The following is a 24,120-nucleotide window of genomic DNA, read 5'->3' as shown; positions in this document are numbered from 1 at the left end:
GAAATGCTCTGCAGCAGACTGGAATCCTGTCTAGGGTGTACCCCAAGACACACTCTATGACTGCTGGGATAAGCTCCAGCCGCCCCTGTCAGGCAGATAGACAGACACTGGTGATCACATAGTGTGCTTGAAGAAGGCAAGTGATTAAATACTGACAACTCAATTTTCTTAAAAATTGCACCATAACCTAAAAGAATGCTTGTATGTTACATGTGGTCACACATTTTTCTTATTGACATTTATTGGGAAATGCACCTTTGTGTGATTATGTAGACGTTTTGGAAACAGCTGCATTACTGCTCTTTGAAACGTTCTGACTTTGGCACTCCCCAGTGGTAGTATCAAAGTAAAGCTGCAGCAAAGACCTGCACGCACCTCGACAAACCTCATCGCCAACCATTCTGAAGCACTCTAAATCAAACCCAGCATGAACAGGCTGTAAGCACCAACTGGTTCCACGAAATCTGCCGTTGTCAATTAAATTATAGCTACATTCTTGCATGTCTTATATAGCCATTATTGTTTCAAGACAATGAAATTGTTCAGTTTTTTTTCCTTTCTTTTTATCCATCTTTCTTCATCTGTGTCTCAGAATTGGAAGCCGTCTGCACACTGTTCTTGCACACTGACATACTCCCAAATACGGTACATAATTCATACGTTTTTATGCTGAAGACACTGCTTTTAATAGTGAAAACACAAAGCCGTAACATGGAGCAGATGGAAGTGATCCACCGCTTCAAGACTTGCTGAATAACGACCTCGGCTAGTTCCCTGCATACAATCAGAACGTCTTTTGTTTTTAGACAACTCCTCTGCTGAATTTGAGTGGAAGTAAAAAAAAAAAAAAAAAAAAAAAAAAAAAATTAAGGCAAGCTACAGTAAATTATAAGCATTTGACTGAAATTAGAAGTACATGGAGATAACTCTGTAAAACAGGGAACCCAACTGAAAATGTATGCTGTTTGACAGTCTTACGCTCAGGATTCAGTGTGTGCACTTTTCTGCTTGCTGCACATGCACAGGGTGCCTCAAGAGGAGGAAACTGTGCGGGAACCTCTCTTTTCATTTTTACGATTTTCCTAGAATCCCTTGGAGAGCGTGGAAAGACAGGCATGTTTATGAAGGTTTCCAGATGGTCTTGCTTGCACCCCCAGCTCTTTTCAGTACTTAGGCCATGAAGGATTAATCAAAGTCACTGGCAAGGCCTGATGGCTAAAGACCGCATTCTCTGTGTAGGAAACCCTTCTACAGCTCCAACTCAGATTCAGTCCCTGAGCCGTAAGACTGACGAAAGGTGACACCTGAGGTTAAGAGCCCATGCAGACTCACCTAAACCTTGGCGGGACAATGTGGATAAATGAACTCTAACCCCAATTCTGCAGCTGATCTTCTTGTCAGATTAAAGGAATTAAACTCTGCCATCGAGCCAGGAAAACAGATTCACCCTTGACTGTCACACCTGAACTCTGGCTTACAGTATGGGTTTGAGTTTGGACTGTGGATGGACAGTAACACATGGGGTACGATGAAGAAAAGCACCAGGACAAATGGATAGAAGTTTACTCATTTTTTGGTGTTAAATACCTCCACAAAGATGTTTTTGTTGTTGTTGTTCTTTATTTTTAATACATTTTTCTTCATATTTTTTTATTCAGAATTTCTATAAATATTTTTTATGGTCTTGCCCACTTCCCTCTATAATGCCATTCATGCATCTGGGACTTTGGCCTTTGAAATCCAGAGATACATGAAGAGATTCTAGATTCATGAGGTCATTAGACAAAGGTATTTCACAATACCAACACTTTTGCAAGAGAATATAAGTCCAAGTCTTCAGGGTCATGGTGCTTAAAGGCTTGCATTCATGGATCCAGAATTGTGGCCGTTGAGATCCAGGGATTCTTGGAAACAGCTTATGGATTCATGAGATCATTGGACAGAGGTATTTCACAATTCCACTACCTTTGCAAGAAAGCATAAGTCCAAGTCTTCAGAATCCTGGAGCTTAAAGACTTACTGTATGGTTGGGAGTCCTGGGAGCTAACCAGTGAACTGAAGTGATGAATACATGTTGCTCTTTAGGATTCTTGGGTATCTATGGAATGACTTTGTGTCAACAGAGCTGTTACTTAGGGAGGCTAAAATGAGACGTACCACTTATTTGCCTTGTGAGTTAAAGCTGCGTTTACACCTAACAAGGTCAAGTTATGAATGCCACGAAGTATACATTCTTGGCTGCTGCTGATAAATGTGATGATTTGGGGCAGAGGTGTCAGGTGTCCACAGGAACTGCTGCAACCTGTTACCATGCGTTATGATTAATGACACGTGTTGCTGCTCAGGAACCTTTACGCACAGTCAAGAATAATGTTCCGTCCTGTTGTGCGCTGTTGTGTTTTGTCACATTGTGAATGAGGCGAATTGTACCCACACACACACCCATATTCTTCCAACCGTCAGTTGCTGAACACGTCAGATCACTCCAGTTTGCTCCTCAAAATCCACAGCAGAAGAACTTTGTGGCTGCATGCTTAGTTTGGCTCTGTGCCATGGAGTGGCGCAGAAAGGAGGAGGAGACGGAGAGAGCCAGATGTGTGGGTCCACGCGGCTCTCGTCTCACGTGTCTTCCCAAAACATCAGGCACATACAGCAGGTGGAGCATGCTGAGGAGCATTAGAACGAGACTTTTAGCTGACTTGGCATCACTGTCCTTCTTCAGCATACTGCAGCAATGAAACTGAATGCGGTGCAGCAGGGTTTACTTGTGCGCATGTCAAAGAAGAACGCTGTCATGCTCTATTAAGGATCACCACTAATCAAGACGGATCAACACACTCAGTTGTGACCTCCATGACATGAGGCAAAATGAGGGTGCGTGACATTCGTGGAAGATTTTTTTGACAGCCAAAAACATGCTCCACAAAAATCCCAAATATCACGCACCAACATGCACTATTAAGAAACCTATTCAGATGCATTAAGTCACATTAAGAATGTCAGGAATGTGCCAAGAATTACGCAAATATGACATTCATAATGCGTCTTGCCTATGTGTGACATTAGTTTTAACATTAGTGGTATGTGGTGCATTTCTCTGTGCATGATCTAATATGGAGAAACCTCAGTGTTGAGGGTTCTAGCAACTGGAAGAGCCCAGGGAATGCTGATATATCACCTTGCTGTGGTAAGTGGATGGCAAATTTTGAGTGGTGGTAATTCACCAGTTGTTTCCCAGGGTGGCTGCCAACCAGACCACAGGGTGGTTTTCTAGTGTGGCAGATAGGGCACCATGCAGCATTAGCACATGCTCCCATACTTGATCTGACCGTTGAGTTGCATTTGTTCCACAAAAAACAACAAAAATTCAAAGCAAATTGGTGGACCGATAGGCTTTGGGTCAAGGAATAGTTGAATAAAGTTTGAACCAGATGTGGCCCAAAAATTATTATTATTTTTTTTTATTCCTATTTTGTCATGTGTCCCCATGAGCCATGTTACTTGCACTTTGGCATTGCTATACTACCGCCTTCACTTTAGCTTAGTTTAACACAGATAAAGTCCCATTGACCTTGGCAGCCCTCTGGGTGGGTTTTGTGTCATTCTAACCATAATTTGAATTTGGGCTGAAATAGCACTGTGATCACTCTAACCATTACCGCCCATCTTTTTAGGAGTAATTGGGAATAAAAACTATTTCTGGAAAGAGGATGTAAACCTATACACTATTTCTTTCAGTACTGTCGGGGAGTGCCCCATTTGTCCTTCACATAACTGTCTCTTACAAAATATCAATGGTTCATTTAACATAAGTTATTTGCTGCTTGACCGATACTAATAATGATGACACATTGTTTTCCTTGATCGCAAACAGAGAAATGGGACATCATTAAGCCAGTCAAACAGCTCCTCCACATGGCAGTGATGAACTCCATATCTTACCCAAAACACACTGTGGTCACAACATAACTTCCACGGTCCTTTTTACAGACACTAGCAACACTAGCAACTACAGATCTATCTTTCTAATGCAACACTAACTTTACACATCATTCTAACACATAGGCAGTCAAAGGAAAATACAAAAGCACAGTGACATATAAACATTTACACACCAAACAGAAGGATCCAGCAGAGTGTGCAGAGCCACATGTATACGCATGTGTAAAACTAATGCAATGAAATTTAAAGACAGCTAATAAAATATAATGTTGTGACTGCCAATCAATAGCAGACCACACAGAAAGACACAGGAGAAGAAACCATGTAAGTAAGAAAGTCAGTAAAATTTATTCATACAGCACTTTTCAGATGGAGCTGTCACAAAGTGCTTCACACTCAAAACCTAACACAAGTGTAACAATGATTAAAACACAATAAGAATACACACATTGAACAAAAAGGCACGTTTCAGAGGATCCACTGAGATAGTTAGAGAGAGAGAGAGAGAGAGAGAGAGAGAGAGAAAGAGAGAGAGAGTAACCATGCAGTCACAGCCAAGTGCCCCCAGAGAGTAAGGCAAGTATTTAAGACTCATCTCAGTGGTAGAAGGAAGATCCAAGCTATCAACATGTGCCCAACCATGCATTAGATGCCTTTCTGGAATGGTAAGATGGCCAGCAGAACAGATAGATGTCACAGATGTCAAGACATGTGAACGCTTCACAGTGTATGGTGGATTCCACCCAAAGACACTGTGGAAGACCCTCAAACTCCAAGGAACCTGAGCTTCAGAGAGATCTATGACAGTACCAGTATGTACTGTCATAGAAGGTGTGTGTGTGTGGGGGGGGGGATATATTATATATAATAATAGCCAAGTGGCCTCTGTGTGCGTGTGTATAGCTTTGATAACGGAGAAACTGGAGAGAGCTGAAATTTGGTATGCTTGTGTATTAGGTTAAGAACGAACACTGCCAAGACAGAAAGTCTAATATTTTTACTAAAGACTAATATTTTTAGAGAAGTTAGCAATTTTATCTAACCAGTAAACAATGGACATTGTGCTGCAGTGCACCATGGGATTTGGGGTTTTGGGGTTTTTAAATGTTGTTATTGTGGTTCATGTTAGTTTAACAGTGTTTTTAGTGTTATTGATTTATTGTGGTTTTGTAGTTCAATAGGTTTAGTCAGTTGATTTAAGTGTCATGTTGCTGTTACCATGAATGAAAAGGATTGTGCATTTGATGTCTTCGGCTGCCGTCTCAGTTTGCGGATGTGTAAAAGTAAAAGCGTGCATGCATGCAATTTCGACCATGGGCAAACTGGGGAATTGCTAACATTTGGTGTTTGGTATGCTTATGTATGATGATGTATGTAGGATGAATGCAGCCAAAAAAAAAACAGTGATAGGACTAATATTTGTAGAGAAACTACAGATATTAGCTAACAGCACTGAGCAATGGACATTGATATTTACATTCTGGACTAATATGCCAATCGAGCAGGAGGAGGTAAATCATCTATATATCAAAAGCATGCATGCAAACGTGCGTGTGTGTGTGTGTGATTTTATTTAGTAAGTTCAATGTAAGTACATAATATAATTGTAAATATGTTAAAAAGTAATAATAAAGTAATAATAATAATAATAATAATAAATAATAATAATAGTTTGTATATGATAACAGTGTGTATATGATAACAAGAACTTAAACAATTTCTAAACACATTAAGACAGTAATCTAACATTAAAAAAAGTACATAATTAACAGGTTGAGTTCTTCAAAAAACTGTTGAGGTCTAAGGTCTAAGGTTCTAAAAACATCCTGGACTCACATGCCATTCCATCTCGCTTTGCATAATTTATTACCACCCTTGAAAAATGTCATCTTCCTATTTTATAAACACTACTAAATCTAGAGCCAGTGGACCCCCACAGCGTTGTGTATATATATATATATATATATATATATATATATATATATATATATATATATATATATATATATATATATATATATATATATATACGAGGTCTGTGAGAAACGTATCCAACCTTTTTATTTTATGCAAAAAATATATGGATTTGATTCATATGTTTTTATGTCAGCCAAGCTTGAACCTTCATGCGCATGCATGAGTTTTTCCACGCCTGTCGGTTGCGTCATTCGTCTGTGGGCAGGCTTTGAGTGAGCACTGGTCCACCCCTCTCATCGTCGTTTCATTGCGAGGAAATGGCGGAATGATTTGGGCTTTTTTCCATCAAAATTTTTTCAGAAACTGTTAGAGACAGGCAGCTGGAAACCTTTCGAAAAATTTATCTGGCTTTCTGTGAAAATTTACGGGCTTCACAGAGAATAAGGAGTGTTACTACAGCTTTAAGGACGCCCCACAATGGCACACGGCGCGCCGCGCTCCGAGCCGCCAGCAAGAGGCAGAAACCACCACATCATTTCTAAACGGGTCACTGTGTGGAGCCGGGACCATCGTGTGCAATTTCTCTGGTTATCACAAGAGCTGGACATCAGCCATTTTCCGGCAGATTTTAGTTTTAACAAGAGATTTTGTCATGGAAAGCCGCGCGAAGGCTTCGCGCGTCACGACCGATTCGCTGATGAAGCGAGACAAAGGAACACCTCCGTTTCGGAGTGTCAGAGGACAAGTTAGGACATGTCCAGCTCTCCACAATTTCTCTTATACTCACTCGACTGGTAAGCACTGAAAGCCGAGATAGGCTTGTCCCAACTTGTCCTCTAACACTCCAAAACGGAGGTGTTCCTTTGTCTCGCTTCATCAGCGAATCGGTCGTGACGCGCGAAGCCTCCGCGCGGCTTTCCATGACAAAATCTCTTGTTAAAAGTGAAATCTGCTGGAAAATGGCTGATGTCCAGCTCTTGTGATAACCAGAGAAATTGCACACGACGGCCCCGGCTCCACACAGCCATCCGTTTAGAAATGATGTGGTGGTTTCTGCCTCTTGATGGTGGCTCAGAGCGCGGTGTGCCGTGCGCCATTGTGGGGCGTCCTTAAAGCTGTAGTAACACTCCTTATTCTCTGTGAAGCCCAAATCATTCCACCATTTCCTCGCAATGAAACAATGACAAGAGGGGTGGACCAGTGCTCACTCAAAGCCTGCCCACAGGCGAATGATGCAACCAACAGGCGTGGAAAAACTCACGCATGCACACGAAGGTTCAAGCTTGGCTGATGTAAAAACATATGAATCAAATCCATATATTTTTTGCATAAAATAAAAAGGTCGGATACTTTTCTCACAGACCTCGTGTATATATATATATATATATATATACTGTATATGTATATATATATATATATATATATATGTATATATATATATATATGTGTGTGTGTGTGTGTGTGTGTGTGTGTGTGTGTGTGTGTGTGTGTGTGTGTGTGTGTGTGTGTGTGTGTGTGTGTGTGTGTGTGTGTGTGTGTGTGAGAGTTTAGGTGGTGCATATTGGTGTATATTGTATCCCTATAATTGCAACGTAGTAATGTAAAAATGTTTTTGCATTATGCCTTCTTTTTTGAAGTAACAGTCAGTGGATGTTGACTTAACATCAAGCGTCCCAAAACTGATGACATGAGTATAATGGATTAGTACTCCAGGTGTCATCAGTCTTTTAGTTTGAATGTTGATCTACTCATAGTGATGTTTTTATGAGGTTCAGTCAGTGGGATCACATCCAGGAATCTGTCATCAGTATGTCTGTGCCTTCAAAAACTATTTCTAAGAAAGTGACATCGGCCAAGACTGAGTTTGTATAACAAAATTTAATGAATCCAAAATCTTTCCCTCGCTGCTCTGGGTGATAACTACCGTCTGTGTACCATATGAGAGAGGAATTTTAAGATGAAAAGGAAACACTCAAGGATGGTTGACAATTTTTCAATTTCAGTTTATTTCATTTAATATAGTGCCAAATCACAACAAAGTTGTCTCAAGGCACTTCACACAAGTAAGGTCTAACCTTACCAGCCCCCAGAGCAAGCACACAAGTGACAGTGGTAAGGAAAAACTCCCTCTGAGGAAGAAACCTCAAGCAGACCAGACCCAAAGGTTAATTTGGATTGACTTATTTTATTTGAGTGTTGCCAATCGAAGCACTTTTTTTTAACTTGCTCTCATAATTGTCTTTTCCGTTTAATTTTAATGAACTTATGATTCAAATTTCAAAAATATATTTAAGTCAAATAAACATGGCTAATTTGTGCTAACAACATAAATGAACATAATAAAAATTTGAAGCATTTTGCACAATTAAAAATAGATAGTAAGGCATTGATATGGTGAACTTCTGGCTTCCACTTAAAACAAAAAGTGTGCAGCACCATTTGAGTCACAGTCATCTACTGCATGCTTTTCCCTTTTAAGTCTCCAGTGGCGAGTAGTCAACACGTGTCATGTACTCAAATTTTCTGGTTCCAGACAAAACTGTAGCAGTGTGGTTCTGAATCATCTGTAGTCCTCATGGTATTTTGTGGTTAACCATAAAATAAAACATTACAATAGTTAATTTTGGTGGACAAAATGCATGATTTAGTGTCTTGGGGTCTGTGACAAACAGGATAGATTTTATTTTTGCGATGATTCATTAATGGATTCACCTTCTGCATCTGTTTCTGCCCATCACATAGGTCTGAAAATGTGAAAATAATCATAGGCATGGGGAATCTACAGGCTGTGTGTACAACTTAATGCTTTTTACTGATCATAATACTTACAATATGTACTTGATTATCAAGATAGGGTCCTAAAATAGGGCCTTATGATCATTCCAATAAGTCATTCTTGGCTTGACAATGAAGAAACGACTATAGCTTGTTTGTGCACAGTCTTATTAGCCTGAAGGGGCAAATGAGTGAGTGACATCACTTTGTACCTTTCCAATAATGCAGGTAGGTGATTCTTTAACTACGGGCACTATTGGCCTTATAAATGTAATTTCCACCACACCATTGCCTTACAATATAAAGCACCTTGGGGCAACTGTTTGTTGTGATTTGGCGCTATATACATGTGCTCTGATGTCACTGTTTATCTCCATAGAAACTACCCAAACAATCTTTCACACAAACTGTTTAGGGACATTACAGTGTTGTGGTGGAAATTACGGCAATAGTGTGGGACAACTACATTTTGTTTAAAAAAATTATGTTTTGATTATTTTACTGATATTTTATTCAGAGATATTTTAAAACATTAGAAAAAACCTTTCTTTACCATTCGTTTTTATCATTCAAGATCAAAAGTCTGGGTGTGGGACAAGCACAAAACGGCAATATTTGCATATAATGATGCTGAAAAAAGGTGAAAAAGTCATCATAGACTACTAGAACAAATTTCTTAACACACTTTCATTGTAAAGATAACTATAAAAGTGTGAAATTTCCCCTTTTTTCTGTTTTTCATACAATATGATCAAAGGACATAATAAGTGCCCGTAGTCTAAGAATCACCCAGGTACCAAATCAAACATACGTATGTTTGATTTGATCATCACATTGCAAAATAGTCTAGTTGAGATTTTTATGAGGGACACACTTGAGGCATTTCTTGTTCAGGCAAAGTTTGCCCGTCCTCATGGGTCAGGTACACTGAAAAAATTTGGAGTGATATTTACTTGAAAAACCTAGGGAAGTTTTTTTCACTCAGAAATTCCAAGTAAATTTTACAAGGAGAATTCTTAAGTAAATTTTACTTGCATATATTAGTTTTTCTAAAAGACTAACTCAAGTAACATTTACCAGCAATCACAAATTCAATATTTTCATTGAATTGTAATGATCCAAGATCTGCTGTGGCGACTCTGAGTGAAAAGAAGGGATCAACCAAAGGAACTTACGTACTCAGTGCAGGGGTGGTGGCCAAGTGGTTAATGTACTTCGTTTCAGTGCGAAGGTTCCCAGTTCAAACCCCACCCCTGCCACATTTCTCCATGTAATGTGGCATTGCATCAGGAAGGGCATCCAGTGTAGAATTTGTGCCAAATCAACATGCAGATCCAAATTGGATCTGTTGTGGCAACCTTTAGGGCCCCTTCACACATCGTGCAAATTTGGTCAAATTGCGCCTAAAGTGTGCATGAAGCAGGAATCATATGCAAAACATGTAAAATCGTACCTGCCTCTCACACCTCGTACACCACAAGGAAAGGTGATGTAACACAGTGGTAAACATACCACTGTCCCAGCTTTTTTGAAACGTGTTGCAGGCATCCATTTCAAAATGAGCAAATATTTGCACAAAAACAATAAAGTTTATCAGTTTCAACATTAAATATGTTGTCCTTGAATATAGGTTGAAGAGGATTTTCAAAACATTGTATTCTGGTTTTATTTACATTTCACGCAACGTCCCAACTTCATTGGAAATGGGGTTGTATAACTGCGTCGTAACTGCTGTGAAACTAGCGTAAACCAGGTGTAGGAATTTTTGCGCAACTGGGGCATTGTGACATCATATGAAATTAATACTGTATTCCTGGGGTGGCCAAGTTCGGTCCTCGAGAGCCACCTTCCTGACACTCTTAAGCCCCGTTTACACATAGACGGTAAACTCTCTCGGAAGCGTCCCGGCAGAGATTTTGCCCCCTCCGGGCCGTTTTAGGGATCAAACGCCGTAGTTAACGCCGGCGCACAGGGGGCGTGGTTTGGTTCCGGCTTCACCGGGAATCGTCGAAAAAATTATTCAACATGTCGAATAATTCCGGGAGCGCTCCCGGAGAAGTGGCCTGATGATGGAGACAACGCGAACAACAGCATTTGATACTTTTTAATCGCCGTGTCATCCTGCCCCTTCCTGTAGTGCCGCAGTTTACACCGCCGTAATTGGCGGCCGGCTTTGTATCCCTAACCAACGGCGTGTAAAACGGCGATAGAGCCCATATTGGCATCCTCAAAGGCGTTTTAACCGGCGACAGAGGCAGACAAAACGGCGGTGCTAGCGGACAGTATGCTGTTCTAAACAACACCTCCTGGTTAACGGGTTCCAAACGGCCGATAGGAGGCGGTCAGTATAAAAACGCTAGCGCGCTGCATGCAGGTCTCTCACTCGCGGCCAGCTCCAGATATTTTTGCAGAGAGGCTCCAGTATGCCTCCTAAAATAAAATTGGCAGCGGCAAGGACTTACCAAGAGGTCTGGTTCAGGGGTAGCCCTGTGGTGGAGACGGAGCAACACGTTGAGGAGGGGAAAAGGAGAGAAAAGAAAAGCCTGAGAGATGAGCTCCCTCCCCCTGCAGTGACAGCTGCTTCAGCCTATTATACTCTGGGGGCGGTGCCTATATGCAAAAGTTCCTGGAGTAATGCAGGATTTGCCTGGATAAATCCAGCGGTACACAGGGCATTATTGGCAGCAGCAGAACACTGCCATTCTCACGCGCGTCTTAACCTGCGATTGTAAAGGATAGAACTGGGTATTAACCCCCGTTGCCTGACGTGTGCCGGATGCTACGGCGTCAAAACTCCACTTTATTTGGTGGATTTAGCGGCATTTTATCCACGTATTTGCAGCTAGTATGGCACTCAAAATGCCGGCGAAATGCTCCGCCCCTTTCCACCGCGAAAACAGCCAGAACTACTGCGAACTTCGGTCTACGTACTACCCGCCGACAAAACCATCTTTGTGTAACCTGGGCTTTAGTTGTCTCCCTGCTCCAACACACCTGAATCCAATGAAAGACTCGTTAGCAGACTTTTAATGAGCCTTTCACTGGATTCAGGTGTGTTGGAGCAGGGAGACAACTAGGAGTGTCAGGAAGGTGGCTCTCAAGGACCGAACTTGGCCACCCCTGCTCTATTCAAATGATCCTGTCATCTGGATTAACCAATCCAGTTAATGGTTGTGTGTAATACTATAGGCAATCTAGTTCGTAATACTTTCATGTTGATGTGGCTACAATCTGTCAGTAAAAACTGCCAAGTTCAAGCAATAACTCACATATTTGACAAAACCAGTCTTTGAAGCTGTTGTCTTAAATATGTGATTGAATTTGGTCATGTCCAAATGTGTTCAAAGATAGACAGAAATTAGAGATGCGGCCTCTGTTTCATTATAAGAGCACACAAGGAATTATTTTCAACTTCAAGAATAAAGTAATTTGGAGAATGAATTTCCCCTGAATGAAAAATGCAATCATCATCTACTGGATTTCCAAGGAACACCACAAACCTTTTTCTTTGACTGAAAATAATGAGAATGAGGAAGCTGTGAGTGAGCTGCATCCAAAGCATCTTTGACAGCTGGCCATGTGGATTCAAACATCAGCTTTGAGCCTCTCTGTGCCGACTTTCTATGTTTGCTGCCTCAGTGTGTGGGTTTAGTTGTCGCGTTTTCACCCACAATCCACCCACATGTGGGCCAGGTACGCGGATAACTGCTTGTTTGTGGCCTGCGGTAGATTGGTTCTCTCCCTCTTAGCAGTGCATGCTGGGTCAGCCTGCTGCCAGTGAGACCTTTAGTATGAATTTATATGACTTAATTTACACACCATACAGCTTGACACAGAAGCAGGGTTTTTAAACCAAGCCATATTTAAATGTTTCTTTTGTAATGTTATTTGCATTTATCTTTGCAGTGTTTTGAGGAATCTGCTTCCACTGATCCGTTTCCTCGCCCACATTAACAAAGTGTTGGTGAGGGATAGTTGAGCGCCTGATTATCTGTCTGTCTGTCTAAAAAATTTGCTGCTGTATCTCCAAGACCCTTAGCCCCAAACATACCAAACTTGGCACATGGGTAGATCTAGTGGGTCACCGTAGCAACAGTGATTTGATTTGCTAAGTAATTGGGTCATGAGGTTAATATGTGCAAAATCATATTATTTGAGCTCAGTACACAAAATTTTCACACAACCTACAGCTGACTCCAAGGCAGCAGTTTGGTACTAGGCGACCTCACAATTCCAGTCATGAGGTCATGCCAGAGGTGGGATGAAGTCACCATCAAGTCACTCTCAAGTCATGAATCAGCAAGTCCCAAGTCAAGTCTCAAGTCATAATGACCACCAACTGTTTGCAAGCTGACTTCAGACTTGCAGATTGATGACTTGAGAATGACTTGACACTGACTTCGTCCTGCCTCTGGGTCATGCAGTGTAGAATTTAACCCAGAGCTGGACAGGAGATTTTCTGGTTCATGGCGTGTTTTATTTGCTGGTATCAAAAGCAAAGACAGTGTGTTTGGTATCAAGAACATAAATAATTTACTTTATTCAGGCAATTTTGATTAAATATTTATGCATTGCCGTGACCCGAACCTGGAAAAGTGGTTGAAGATGAGTGAGTGGGTGAGTGAGTTATGCATTGCATATGCTTAGGCATTACTTACTGTACATCAGTGGTACCTGTATTTGGACAATTCTGGTTTTGGGTTCTATTCTTAAAATTATTGCTCCCAACTCAAATAGTGATTCATAACATTCCAGGTACACTCTTGTCTTAAATTTGTTGACTTTATGAGAGCTTAACTTGTTAAATTTCACCTCAAGAAAGACATAATAGTTGAGGGCAATGGGTTGACAACTACATAATTCATGATGAGTGTAAGGCCGAGTGACATAACAATATGTATCCTTCAGATATTATAAAATGTCTGTTAATATAGGCTACATCTCACTACAGTCTGTCGCTAATCCTGCAGTGAACAGGCTAGGCTGTGCTGGAAACACTGGTTATAGCTTAACTACACCTAGTTAGCTATTTCCAACATTACTTTGCTTTACGTGTAAGCCTGCCATCAGACATTAATGAAGTCAACATCTATCAACTAACCCATGGGCAGCCAGCACACTGGCTTAGTGGTTAGCACTGTGGCCTCACAGCAAGAAGGCCAGGGGATCGATTCCCACCTGTTGCCTTTCTGTGTGGAGTTTATATGTTCTCCCTGTGTTTGCGTGGGTTTCCTCCAGGTACTCCGGTTTCCTCCCACATTTAAAGACATGCAGGTTTAGTGAATTGGAAACTTTAAAATTGTCCAGGTCTCCCTTGCAAAAGAGGTCTCAATCTCAATGGGACTAACCTGGTTAAATAAAGGTTAAATTAAAAATTAAATTAAATTATAAGTTACAGAGCACAATATTTACTTCCTGTGCTTGGAAGCCGGGGGACCATGCCACATTTTACTTTAATTTTAAACCGTACTCGGGTGAAATGCCTCGAGGCAGCATTGTTGTGATTTGTCACTTATACAACAAGAAGACATGGGGCGGGAAGGAGAGGAACAGTAGTAGCTAGAAAACCAGTAGCAAGCAGTATTTCTGGTATTTATATTTGTGTATTTATATTTATATTAGCAAATTGTTTTTTACTTTCACGTTTGATACCCTGTGTGCTGCTATACAATGCTGCTGGAACCTCAGTTTCCCTGAGGGAGTCTTCCCAAGGGATTCATAAAGTTCAATCTAATGTAATCTATCAAATGAATAAACTGAACTGTATTGAATTAATTGGCAAGATATCCAAGACATTCAAAGGAAGGCAGGAAGCTATGGCACATGTTGTCATACCGTTATTATTTCAAATAAAAGGTTGTGTTCCGGAACATTAAACAATATAAAGTTTCTGCCTTTTGTTTTCATTCTTTGAAATACTTCAAAACCTTGGTTAGGGAAATAAAAGGAATATAACAGTTTATGAAGATCTGATACTCTGGTTTGGCCTTAGGTTATATTTATTACACAATAATTTGTCATTTGTAGTGTTTGTCCTTTTCAGAGTTCTGGCAAGTGAAGTACGATCTGATGTCATCCATTTCCTTTGATGTCCTTGTGGGAATTAACACTTGTAAACCAGCTACTAAATGAGTTATATTACCAACCACACCACAGAGAGGAAATGGGTGATTCAGCTGTGCTCCAAATGGAAGTTGTGAAACCTTGTCGTCATGGCAAACAGCCTACTATGTGTCAGAGCCACCGAGTCGGCTGCAGAGTCTATAATTCCTTGTCACAACATTCTACGTGTCATGAATATCAGGGTGTTGAAGCTGATATATCACAGTTGAAAGTGTCTTCAGAATGGAAACTTGTGTACTCCGATCAACAAGCTGTCACTAACAGCATCTGGCTGCAGGTACACATTCACATTCACATGCCGAAAAGTGCTCCTCCCATATATCAAGCTCAAACCTGCAGATGTGCGTCTCTCCTTCGGCACTCACCTTCCTTCTGTCGGTTCATCTTTTCCTCCCAATATTAAAACTTTATCCCAAACATATTATGTCTATTCATTCAGCACGATTAGGTGCAGATATACAACATGTTCGGTTCTTCCAAGAACCCGAGCCAGTGAATAAACAACTCCTACGCTATATCAAGGAAATATTTATCTATCTCTTAGAGAGCATCATCATTACTTAAAGACACAATGACATTGGTGGATGGAAAAATAAGAGTCCTCGTGAAAATCCAAGTGTATAATGAAGGTTCTAAGAACACTTACAGCGATGCAACATGAAAGGTTAAGCAGTTTTTTGACACCCGAATAATTATTCAACACAAACCATGTGTGTAAACTCTAAATGTGTTACTAAATTACAATTTATTCTCAAGAGGCAACTATGGGTGCTGTAAGATGAAGCCAAAGCAGAAGTGCCAAATCTTGCAATTATGTAAATGGACATTTGATGCTGGTTCCAAAACCATGTCACTTTCCATAGAACCTCTTGTTAAAAGTTTATACAGGTTTTATATATATATATATATATATATATATATATATATATATACCTTCAGTCTGATACAAAAAAAATGGTTTTAATCTTGATATCTAGGTTTCCCATTCATGACAACTGTACACGGGAGGTGATGTATTTTTATCCATCCATTTTCTACACCTGCTTATTCCAATTAAGGGGGCTGGAGCCTATCCCAGCAGTCATAGGGTAATAGGCGGGTTACATCCTGGACAGGATGCTAGTCTGTCGCAGGGCCACATTTAGACAGACAAAGACAGTCACACCTGCACGCACACCTACGGTCAAGTTAAAGTTTCCAGTTCATCTAACCTGCATTGTCTTTGGAAATGGGAAGAATAAGTGGTTCAAATAAGATATCAGTTTGAGCTATTTCAAACCATAAAATTATGAATAATTAGGGGCATGGTCACTGTGACTCACATGTAGTGTGTGCCAGCAAGATGATTCACAGCCTCACAAACAGCAGTTGCTAACTGTGGTGGACTCAACCATGTTTGTTCTTTCTGGGCATTTTATTACAAATATTTGAGATACTATGGCGTACTGTGTGGTTTGTTGTAACAACAGGTCATCTAAGAAGTCTGTGCTCCAGTATTTGTATTGAGGGAAATTTTTAACATAATTAGGTCTATATCTTAATTATCTTATTAATTAGTAAGTAGCATGCTGACATTAGCTCCACTGATGGTGCAACAGTTACTGAGCCAGTATGCCAGTTGCAGTTTTTCATACCCACAGTCAAGTCACACATTCTGAAAAACCACCACCCAGTCTACAAAAGTATGTATTAATTCATCACCCAAACCAAATGTAGCCTGTTTGCCTAAGCTTTCTTTTGGTAAATATGAAATGTGGACCATGTTTGGGCCTCATTGTTCCTGCCCACATGCCACCTTTTTATGGTTGGCCAGGAATTAGGCAGAGTCAGGCACTGCCGAAATGGCAACTTTTAGAACCTACAGGTGATGTCACACGGATTTGTTTAGTGTATATATATATATATATATATTTGTTTATCCTCTCTGTTTGTAAAAGGATTAACCTGCAAAGAATATGAGTAAATATGATTAATACCTGTGTTAATGGTTTTTTTCCCCTGCTGTTTTCCTCAGTTCCCATCCCCTCAGTACCCACATCCTCAGAAACCACAACACTATCTCAAGGCTCAGGCCACGCCAGAAGATGCAACGACACGGAGAAGGCCTACTGTGTGAATGGCGGTGACTGTTACTTCATACATGGTATTAATCAGCTGTCCTGCAAGTGAGTAGTCTTTCCTTTTTGCCTTAACCTTCAAATAATAACATTTCTTCTATTATCTTCAATTCAGAGATTTTGTGTTTTACTGTAAAAATTAATTTCACGCCGTCTTTAATCTGGAAATGTACTTCAGAATCCCAATTAGAAATGTTTTTTTTTTTAATTCTGCTGTTTGTTTTTGTGATTGCACTTGATCCTATTCATCTTTCTTGCAACAGCAGCAACAGCACATCACAGGAAAATGCTGCCACTCCGCCTGTAATGACCCACCTGTTGTGGTGGTTTCTTGTGTATTTTAACACTAATGATAGAGTGAGATGTTGGCGTTTCATCCTTTTAAGCTGTGTTTAGTGTACGATGGAAGCGGCTGCACATTAAAAGCTTTTTCAAAATGTCATGAGTCACTGGTTTAGCCGTGAGCAAATATTTATGCCTGTTAGAGGCCCCCAATGAGGTAAATAGAATCATTGCTTACATTTAAGGTCCTTGGCAAAAGGGATTAGGACCCATGTCTAAAGTGTCCTGAAGAAACCACCCTCTATTGGATCTCTTCTGAAGAAAAGAAAAAAAAAAACAGGATGACTTTATTGTTGAAACAACTTGACATTTAAGCATTTAAATAGTTTGTCAAAACATAAGATAAAAAAAAAAAAGAACTCCTTCCGTTCCCCCCTTTTAATCATGAGGCCCAAAACAGGAAATTATTTAAAAGAAACATTCTTGTTTTATTCTCTGGTATTAAAAACACAAGCAAATATGCAACCAAACAAATCCAAGCAAATCCCGTTTTTCTGACTGATATTAACTTTTAATAGTGTCATTGGATGCGTGACAGTTCACCGCTGCACAATATTTCAAGCCACAAAAACATGTAGGCTATCGATAATCATCATGTAGTCAAAAATTGGACTGTGATTTTTTTTTTTTTTTTTTGTATGTTTTTAATGCCAGATGTTGATTTTTAAGATGCCACCTTTGAAGGATATGTCTCTCTTTTACAACCGTAATCATATTAAAACATTGTTGGCAGTTAAATTTCTAAATGCTGCACATTTGCAGAGTTAATCCTTTTTAGAAAGACACTCATCTGCATTGTCCCAGTTGTAAATGGATAGCAGCTTTGACAGGGGAAGTAACCTCAGATGAACTGGAATGGAGAGGTGTAGACGCTCATCCTTCAGAATCCAGGGCTAAGCACTAACACAGGTGGACCTCAGTTCTATATTGGATATAGAACTGTTTAGATAAATAGTATTAGAAGATATTAATGAGTATATATGCAGTCATACCATGAGATACAAAAATTCACCGTACAATTAAACTTGCAAGCACAGCAAGACAGCACTGCAGTAACTCTAGTGACCTACTTTGTAATTGTATTTTTGAATTGTGGGACATGATGATCTCGAGCTTAGAGAAACAGGCTTGTAACCCGAGGGTCCTCGATTAGAGTGGAAAATCACTTCAGCCCCTTGGGGAAGCTCCCTAATCCCCAAGTTGCTGCCAGTGTGCAGTTGAGCTCCTTCCATGGCAGCAAACTGTGCATGTGAGTTTTTGTGTGTGTTAATTGGTGAATGTATAATTGTAATGCGTATTCAGCATCTGCATCAGATGGAAAAGTGCTATTTTTATTGCAGACTATTTGTTGGTGTATTAGCGATACAGTTTTTGTATATTGTTGAAGGTGTGGTGGCCAAGTGGTTACGTGGACTTGTTTTTAGTGTGGAAGGTTCCTGTTCAAGGCCACCTCTTGCCATTCTTCATATAATGTGGAGTTGTATCAGTAAGGGCATCCAGTGTAAAACCTTTGCCAAATCAACATGCAAATCCACCTCAGATCTGCTGTGGTGTCCCTGAGTGAAAACAAGGAAGAAGCCCAAAGTACTTAATATTGTGGTGTACTTTTTATTATGGGTGTTTTTTTTTTTATTTTACTTTCGGAATTTATTTTGTTTAGCGCTCTAATTCTTTGAAAAGCACTATGTAAATAGTGCTTCTTGTTCTTCCTATTATTATTAGTAACAAATACATAATTTTTTGGTATATAAATTGCACCGGATTATGAATCGGAGGACCTTCCAAACTAGTAAAAAAAACATCTGTGAATTATAGGCCGGAAAATACGGGACACCCTGTTTGTATAGACAACAAAACTAAATTGAACACAAACATGAAATGAAAGCAAACATTAATGGTGAAATACATTTCACCTCAGGGAGCTTTGGCGGCTCCTCTCCACTGGTGCACTGTGACATGTTGCAGGATCACTAACTCACCTGAAAACCTCTCACAGGAGGCTAGTTTCTAAGTAGCAGTGTACAAATAGCAAAGTGGAGCTCGACACACCACAAATGGATATGAGTTATCCAAGAAGAAACAGCAAGATGTGTATCGCTGGCAGCTGCAGGTTTGGTGATTCTTTTCTACAAATATATGTACTTATGTTTCCATGTACATTTCTACATGCTTTACTTTTTCTTGTTCCCCCCTTTTTAATATTATTATATTTAAGTAAATATTGGAGGAGTGGGGTACAATTAGTTATACCTAACAGCTAACGTTAGCTTATCTAGCCGGCCTTAGCAATGTTCATTGTTTAGCCGCATGTTCTCCTTGAATTGCTGGCTGTCTGAGTGGTGTCCAAAAAATGAGGTGGGCTTCATAGATAATTGGCAAAGCTTCTGGGGAAAACCTGGTCTTGTTAGGAGAGACGGCATCCATCCCACTTTGGATGGAGCAGCTCTCATTTCTAGAAATCTGGCCAATTTTCTTAAATCCTCCAAACCGTGACTATCCAGGGTTGGGACCAGGAAGCAGAGTTGTAGTCTTACACACCTCTCTGCAGCTTCTCTCCCCCTGCCATCCCCTCATTACCCCATCCCCGTAGAGACGGTGCCTGCTCCCAGACCACCAATAACCAGCAAAAATCTATTTAAGCATAAAAATTCAAAAAGAAAAAATAATATAGCACCTTCAACTGCACCACAGACTAAAACAGTTAAATGTGGTCTATTAAACATTAGGTCTCTCTCTTCTAAGTCCCTGTTGGTAAATGATATAATAATTGATCAACATATTGATTTATTCTGCCTAACAGAAACCTGGTTACAGCAGGATGAATATGTTAGTTTAAATGAGTCAACACCCCCGAGTCACACTAACTGTCAGAATGCTCGTAGCACGGGCCGGGGCGGTGGATTAGCAGCAATCTTCCATTCCAGCTTATTAATTAATCAAAAACCCAGACAGAGCTTTAATTCATTTGAAAGCTTGTCTCTTAGTCTTGTCCATCCAAATTGGAAGTCCCAAAAAACAGTTTTATTTGTTATTATCTATCGTCCACCTGGTCGTTACTGTGAGTTTCTCTGTGAATTTTCAGACCTTTTGTCTGACTTAGTGCTTAGCTCAGATAAGATAATTATAGTGGGCGATTTTAACATCCACACAGATGCTGAGAATGACAGCCTCAACACTGCATTTAATCTATTATTAGACTCTATTGGCTTTGCTCAAAAAGTAAATGAGTCCACCCACCACTTTAATCATATCTTAGATCTTGTTCTGACTTATGGTATGGAAATAGAAGACTTAACAGTATTCCCTGAAAACTCCCTTCTGTCTGATCATTTTTTAATAACATTTACATTTACTCTGATGGACTACCCAGCAGTAGGGAATAAGTTTCATTACACTAGAAGTCTTTCAGAAAGCGCTGTAACTAGGTTTAAGGATATGATTCCTTCTTTATGTTCTCTAATGCCATATAACAACACAGTGCAGAGTAGCTACCTAAACTCTGTAAGGGAGATAGAGTATCTCGTCAATAGTTTTACATCCTCATTGAAGACAACTTTGGATGCTGTAGCTCCTCTGAAAAAGAGAGCTTTAAATCAGAAGTGTCTGACTCCATGGTATAACTCTCAAACTCGTAGCTTAAAGCAGATAACCCGTAAGTTGGAGAGGAAATGGCGTCTCACTAATTTAGAAGATCTTCACTTAGCCTGGAAAAAGAGTCTGTTGCTCTATAAAAAAGCCCTCCGTAAAGCTAGGACATCTTTCTACTCATCACTAATTGAAGAAAATAAGAACAACCCCAGGTTTCTTTTCAGCACTGTAGCCAGGCTGACAAAGAGTCAGAGCTCTATTGAGCTGAGTATTCCATTATATTTAACTAGTAATGAGTAATTGACTTTCTTTGCTAACAAAATTTTAACTATTAGAGAAAAAATTACTCATAACCATCCCAAAGACGTATCGTTATCTTTGGCTGCTTTCAGTGATGCCGGTATTTGGTTAGACTCTTTCTCTCCGATTGTTCTGTCTGAGTTATTTTCATTAGTTACTTCATCCAAACCATCAACATGTTTATTAGACCCCATTCCTACCAGGCTGCTCAAGGAAGCCCTACCATTATTTAATGCTTCGATCTTAAATATGATCAATCTATCTTTGTTAGTTGGCTATGTACCACAGGCTTTTAAGGTGGCAGTAATTAAACCATTACTTAAAAAGCCATCACTTGACCCAGCTATCTTAGCTAATTATAGGCCAATCTCCAACCTTCCTTTTCTCTCAAAAATTCTTGAAAGGGTAGTTGTAAAACAGCTAACTGATCATCTGCAGAGGAATGGTCTATTTGAAGAGTTTCAGTCAGGTTTTAGAATTCATCATAGTACAGAAACAGCATTAGTGAAGGTTACAAATGATCTTCTTATGGCCTCGGACAGTGGACTCATCTCTGTGCTTGTTCTGTTAGACCTCAGTGCTGCTTTTGATACTGTTGACCATAAAATTTTATTACAGAGATTAGAGCATGCCATAGGTATTAAAGGCACTGCGCTGCGGTGGTTTGAATCATATTTGTCTAATAGATTACAATTTGTTCATGTAAATGGGGAATCTTCTTCACAGACTAAAGTTAATTATGGAGTTCCACAAGGTTCTGTGCTAGGACCAATTTTATTCACTTTATATATGCTTCCCTTAGGCAGTATTATTAGACGGTATTGCTTAAATTTTCATTGTTACGCAGATGATACCCAGCTTTATCTATCCATGAAGCCAGAGGACACACACCAATTAGCTAAACTGCAGGATTGTCTTACAGACATAAAGACATGGATGACCTCTAATTTCCTGCTTTTAAACTCAGATAAAACTGAAGTTATTGTACTTGGCCCCACAAATCTTAGAAACATGGTGTCTAACCAGATCCTTACTCTGGATGGCATTACCCTGACCTCTAGTAATACTGTGAGAAATCTTGGAGTCATTTTTGATCAGGATATGTCATTCAAAGCGCATATTAAACAAATATGTAGGACTGCTTTTTTGCATTTACGCAATATCTCTAAAATCAGAAAGGTCTTGTCTCAGAGTGATGCTGAAAAACTAATTCATGCATTTATTTCCTCTAGGCTGGACTATTGTAATTCATTATTATCAGGTTGTCCTAAAAGTTCCCTAAAAAGCCTTCAGTTAATTCAAAATGCTGCAGCTAGAGTGCTGACGGGGACTAGAAGGAGAGAGCATATCTCACCCATATTGGCCTCTCTTCATTGGCTTCCTGTTAATTCTAGAATAGAATTTAAAATTCTTCTTCTTACTTATAAGGTTTTGAATAATCAGGTCCCATCTTATCTTAGGGACCTCGTAGTACCATATCACCCCAATAGAGCGCTTCGCTCTCAGACTGCAGGCTTACTTGTAGTTCCTAGGGTTTGTAAGAGTAGAATGGGAGGCAGAGCCTTCAGCTTTCAGGCTCCTCTCCTGTGGAACCAGCTCCCAATTCAGATCAGGGAGACAGACACCCTCTCTACTTTTAAGATTAGGCTTAAAACTTTCCTTTTTGCTAAAGCTTATAGTTAGGGCTGGATCAGGTGACCCTGAACCATCCCTTAGTTATGCTGCTATAGACGTAGACTGCTGGGGGGTTCCCATGATGCACTGTTTCTTTCTCTTTTTGCTCTGTATGCACCACTCTGCATTTAATCATTAGTGATCGATCTCTGCTCCCCTCCACAGCATGTCTTTTTCCTGGTTCTCTCCCTCAGCCCCAACCAGTCCCAGCAGAAGACTGCCCCTCCCTGAGCCTGGTTCTGCTGGAGGTTTCTTCCTGTTAAAAGGGAGTTTTTCCTTCCCACTGTAGCCAAGTGCTTGCTCACAGGGGGTCGTTTTGACCGTTGGGGTTTTACATCATTATTGTATGGCCTTGCCTTACAATATAAAGCGCCTTGGGGCAACTGTTTGTTGTGATTTGGCGCTATATAAAAAAAAAAATTGATTGATTGATTGATTGTAGCTTACAAAATAGTTGGTTCCTTTGTGTTTGATAACAGTCTTCTCCTGTGATGTCTTATCCTTCTTATGTCTTATTATTTATTATAATATATATACCTTTTTCTTGAGCTGCTTGGGTGGGTAAGGAGAGTTCCCATGGGATATAAAAGCTTTTCAACCTACCATCCCTGGTTCTCAAGACCAGGCACCTAAGTGGCTCTACTCTACTCTTTTCTACTCTCCTATTTTACTCTTCCTTTTTAGATATTTAGATATACCTTAGTATGTTGGCATAGTTCCACCTTAGAATTGGAATATAATATATAAGATATACCTTACTGAATTTTTATGCACAATACAGTAGGTTGCTAACGTAGCACCCTGTATGTTTGGATCTTCCCTTAAAATCTATAGAAAAAGCTAAAGAAAAATTACTTCAAAAGGGTTCTGTTCATTTTACAAGAGGAATAAATATGAACTTTAAAGTCATGGTTTGTTTTCACATTGTTAAAAGTATTGCAAGTGTTCTGCACCATAATCTGACGGTGTAGTTGCAGCTTTTTTCATAGAAATGTTGTGCAAGCTTCAGCTATATTCAATAAAATGAAATATATGAATATTGTCTTTTGCTACGGTTGTCAAAAATCATGTTTTGCATTTCCTTCAACCGTATGTCAACATAGCATAAGCCCTTGGGGTAGTTTGATGTCGAGCTAAAAGACTGGCGAGGGCTTCTGTGCCCAGTTGGCCAAAAGAAAAATGCTTGACAAGCAATGAGGACGTGGCTGCAACAGCCGTTCAATACGCTGTGTACAAACTGGAGGCAGCAATAACTCAATTGCTGCAGCTAATTCACTCACGGCTGGGGCACGGGTCCAGAAAAGTTGGATAATGCAGTGAAGCCCTGCAGGGATTTGTTGCC

General features: G+C 40.0%; 1 protein-coding gene across 3 annotated transcripts in view; it reads left to right on the top strand.

Annotated features, from left to right (window-relative positions):
* Positions 1-24,120, top strand: part of LOC117517431 (pro-neuregulin-2, membrane-bound isoform-like) — a 264,915-nt gene that overhangs the window by 195,421 nt on the left and 45,374 nt on the right. For all 3 annotated transcript variants that reach the window (XM_034178445.1, XM_034178444.1, XM_034178446.1), the window contains exon 4: positions 16,772-16,922. In XM_034178445.1, the coding sequence (XP_034034336.1) occupies positions 16,772-16,922 (151 nt within the window). The remainder of the gene's footprint in view (positions 1-16,771; positions 16,923-24,120) is intronic.

The sequence above is a fragment of the Thalassophryne amazonica genome, chromosome 9, assembly GCF_902500255.1.
Source record: "Thalassophryne amazonica chromosome 9, fThaAma1.1, whole genome shotgun sequence".
Lineage (NCBI taxonomy): Eukaryota > Metazoa > Chordata > Actinopteri > Batrachoidiformes > Batrachoididae > Thalassophryne > Thalassophryne amazonica.
This window is presented reverse-complemented; position numbering and strand designations above follow the sequence as displayed.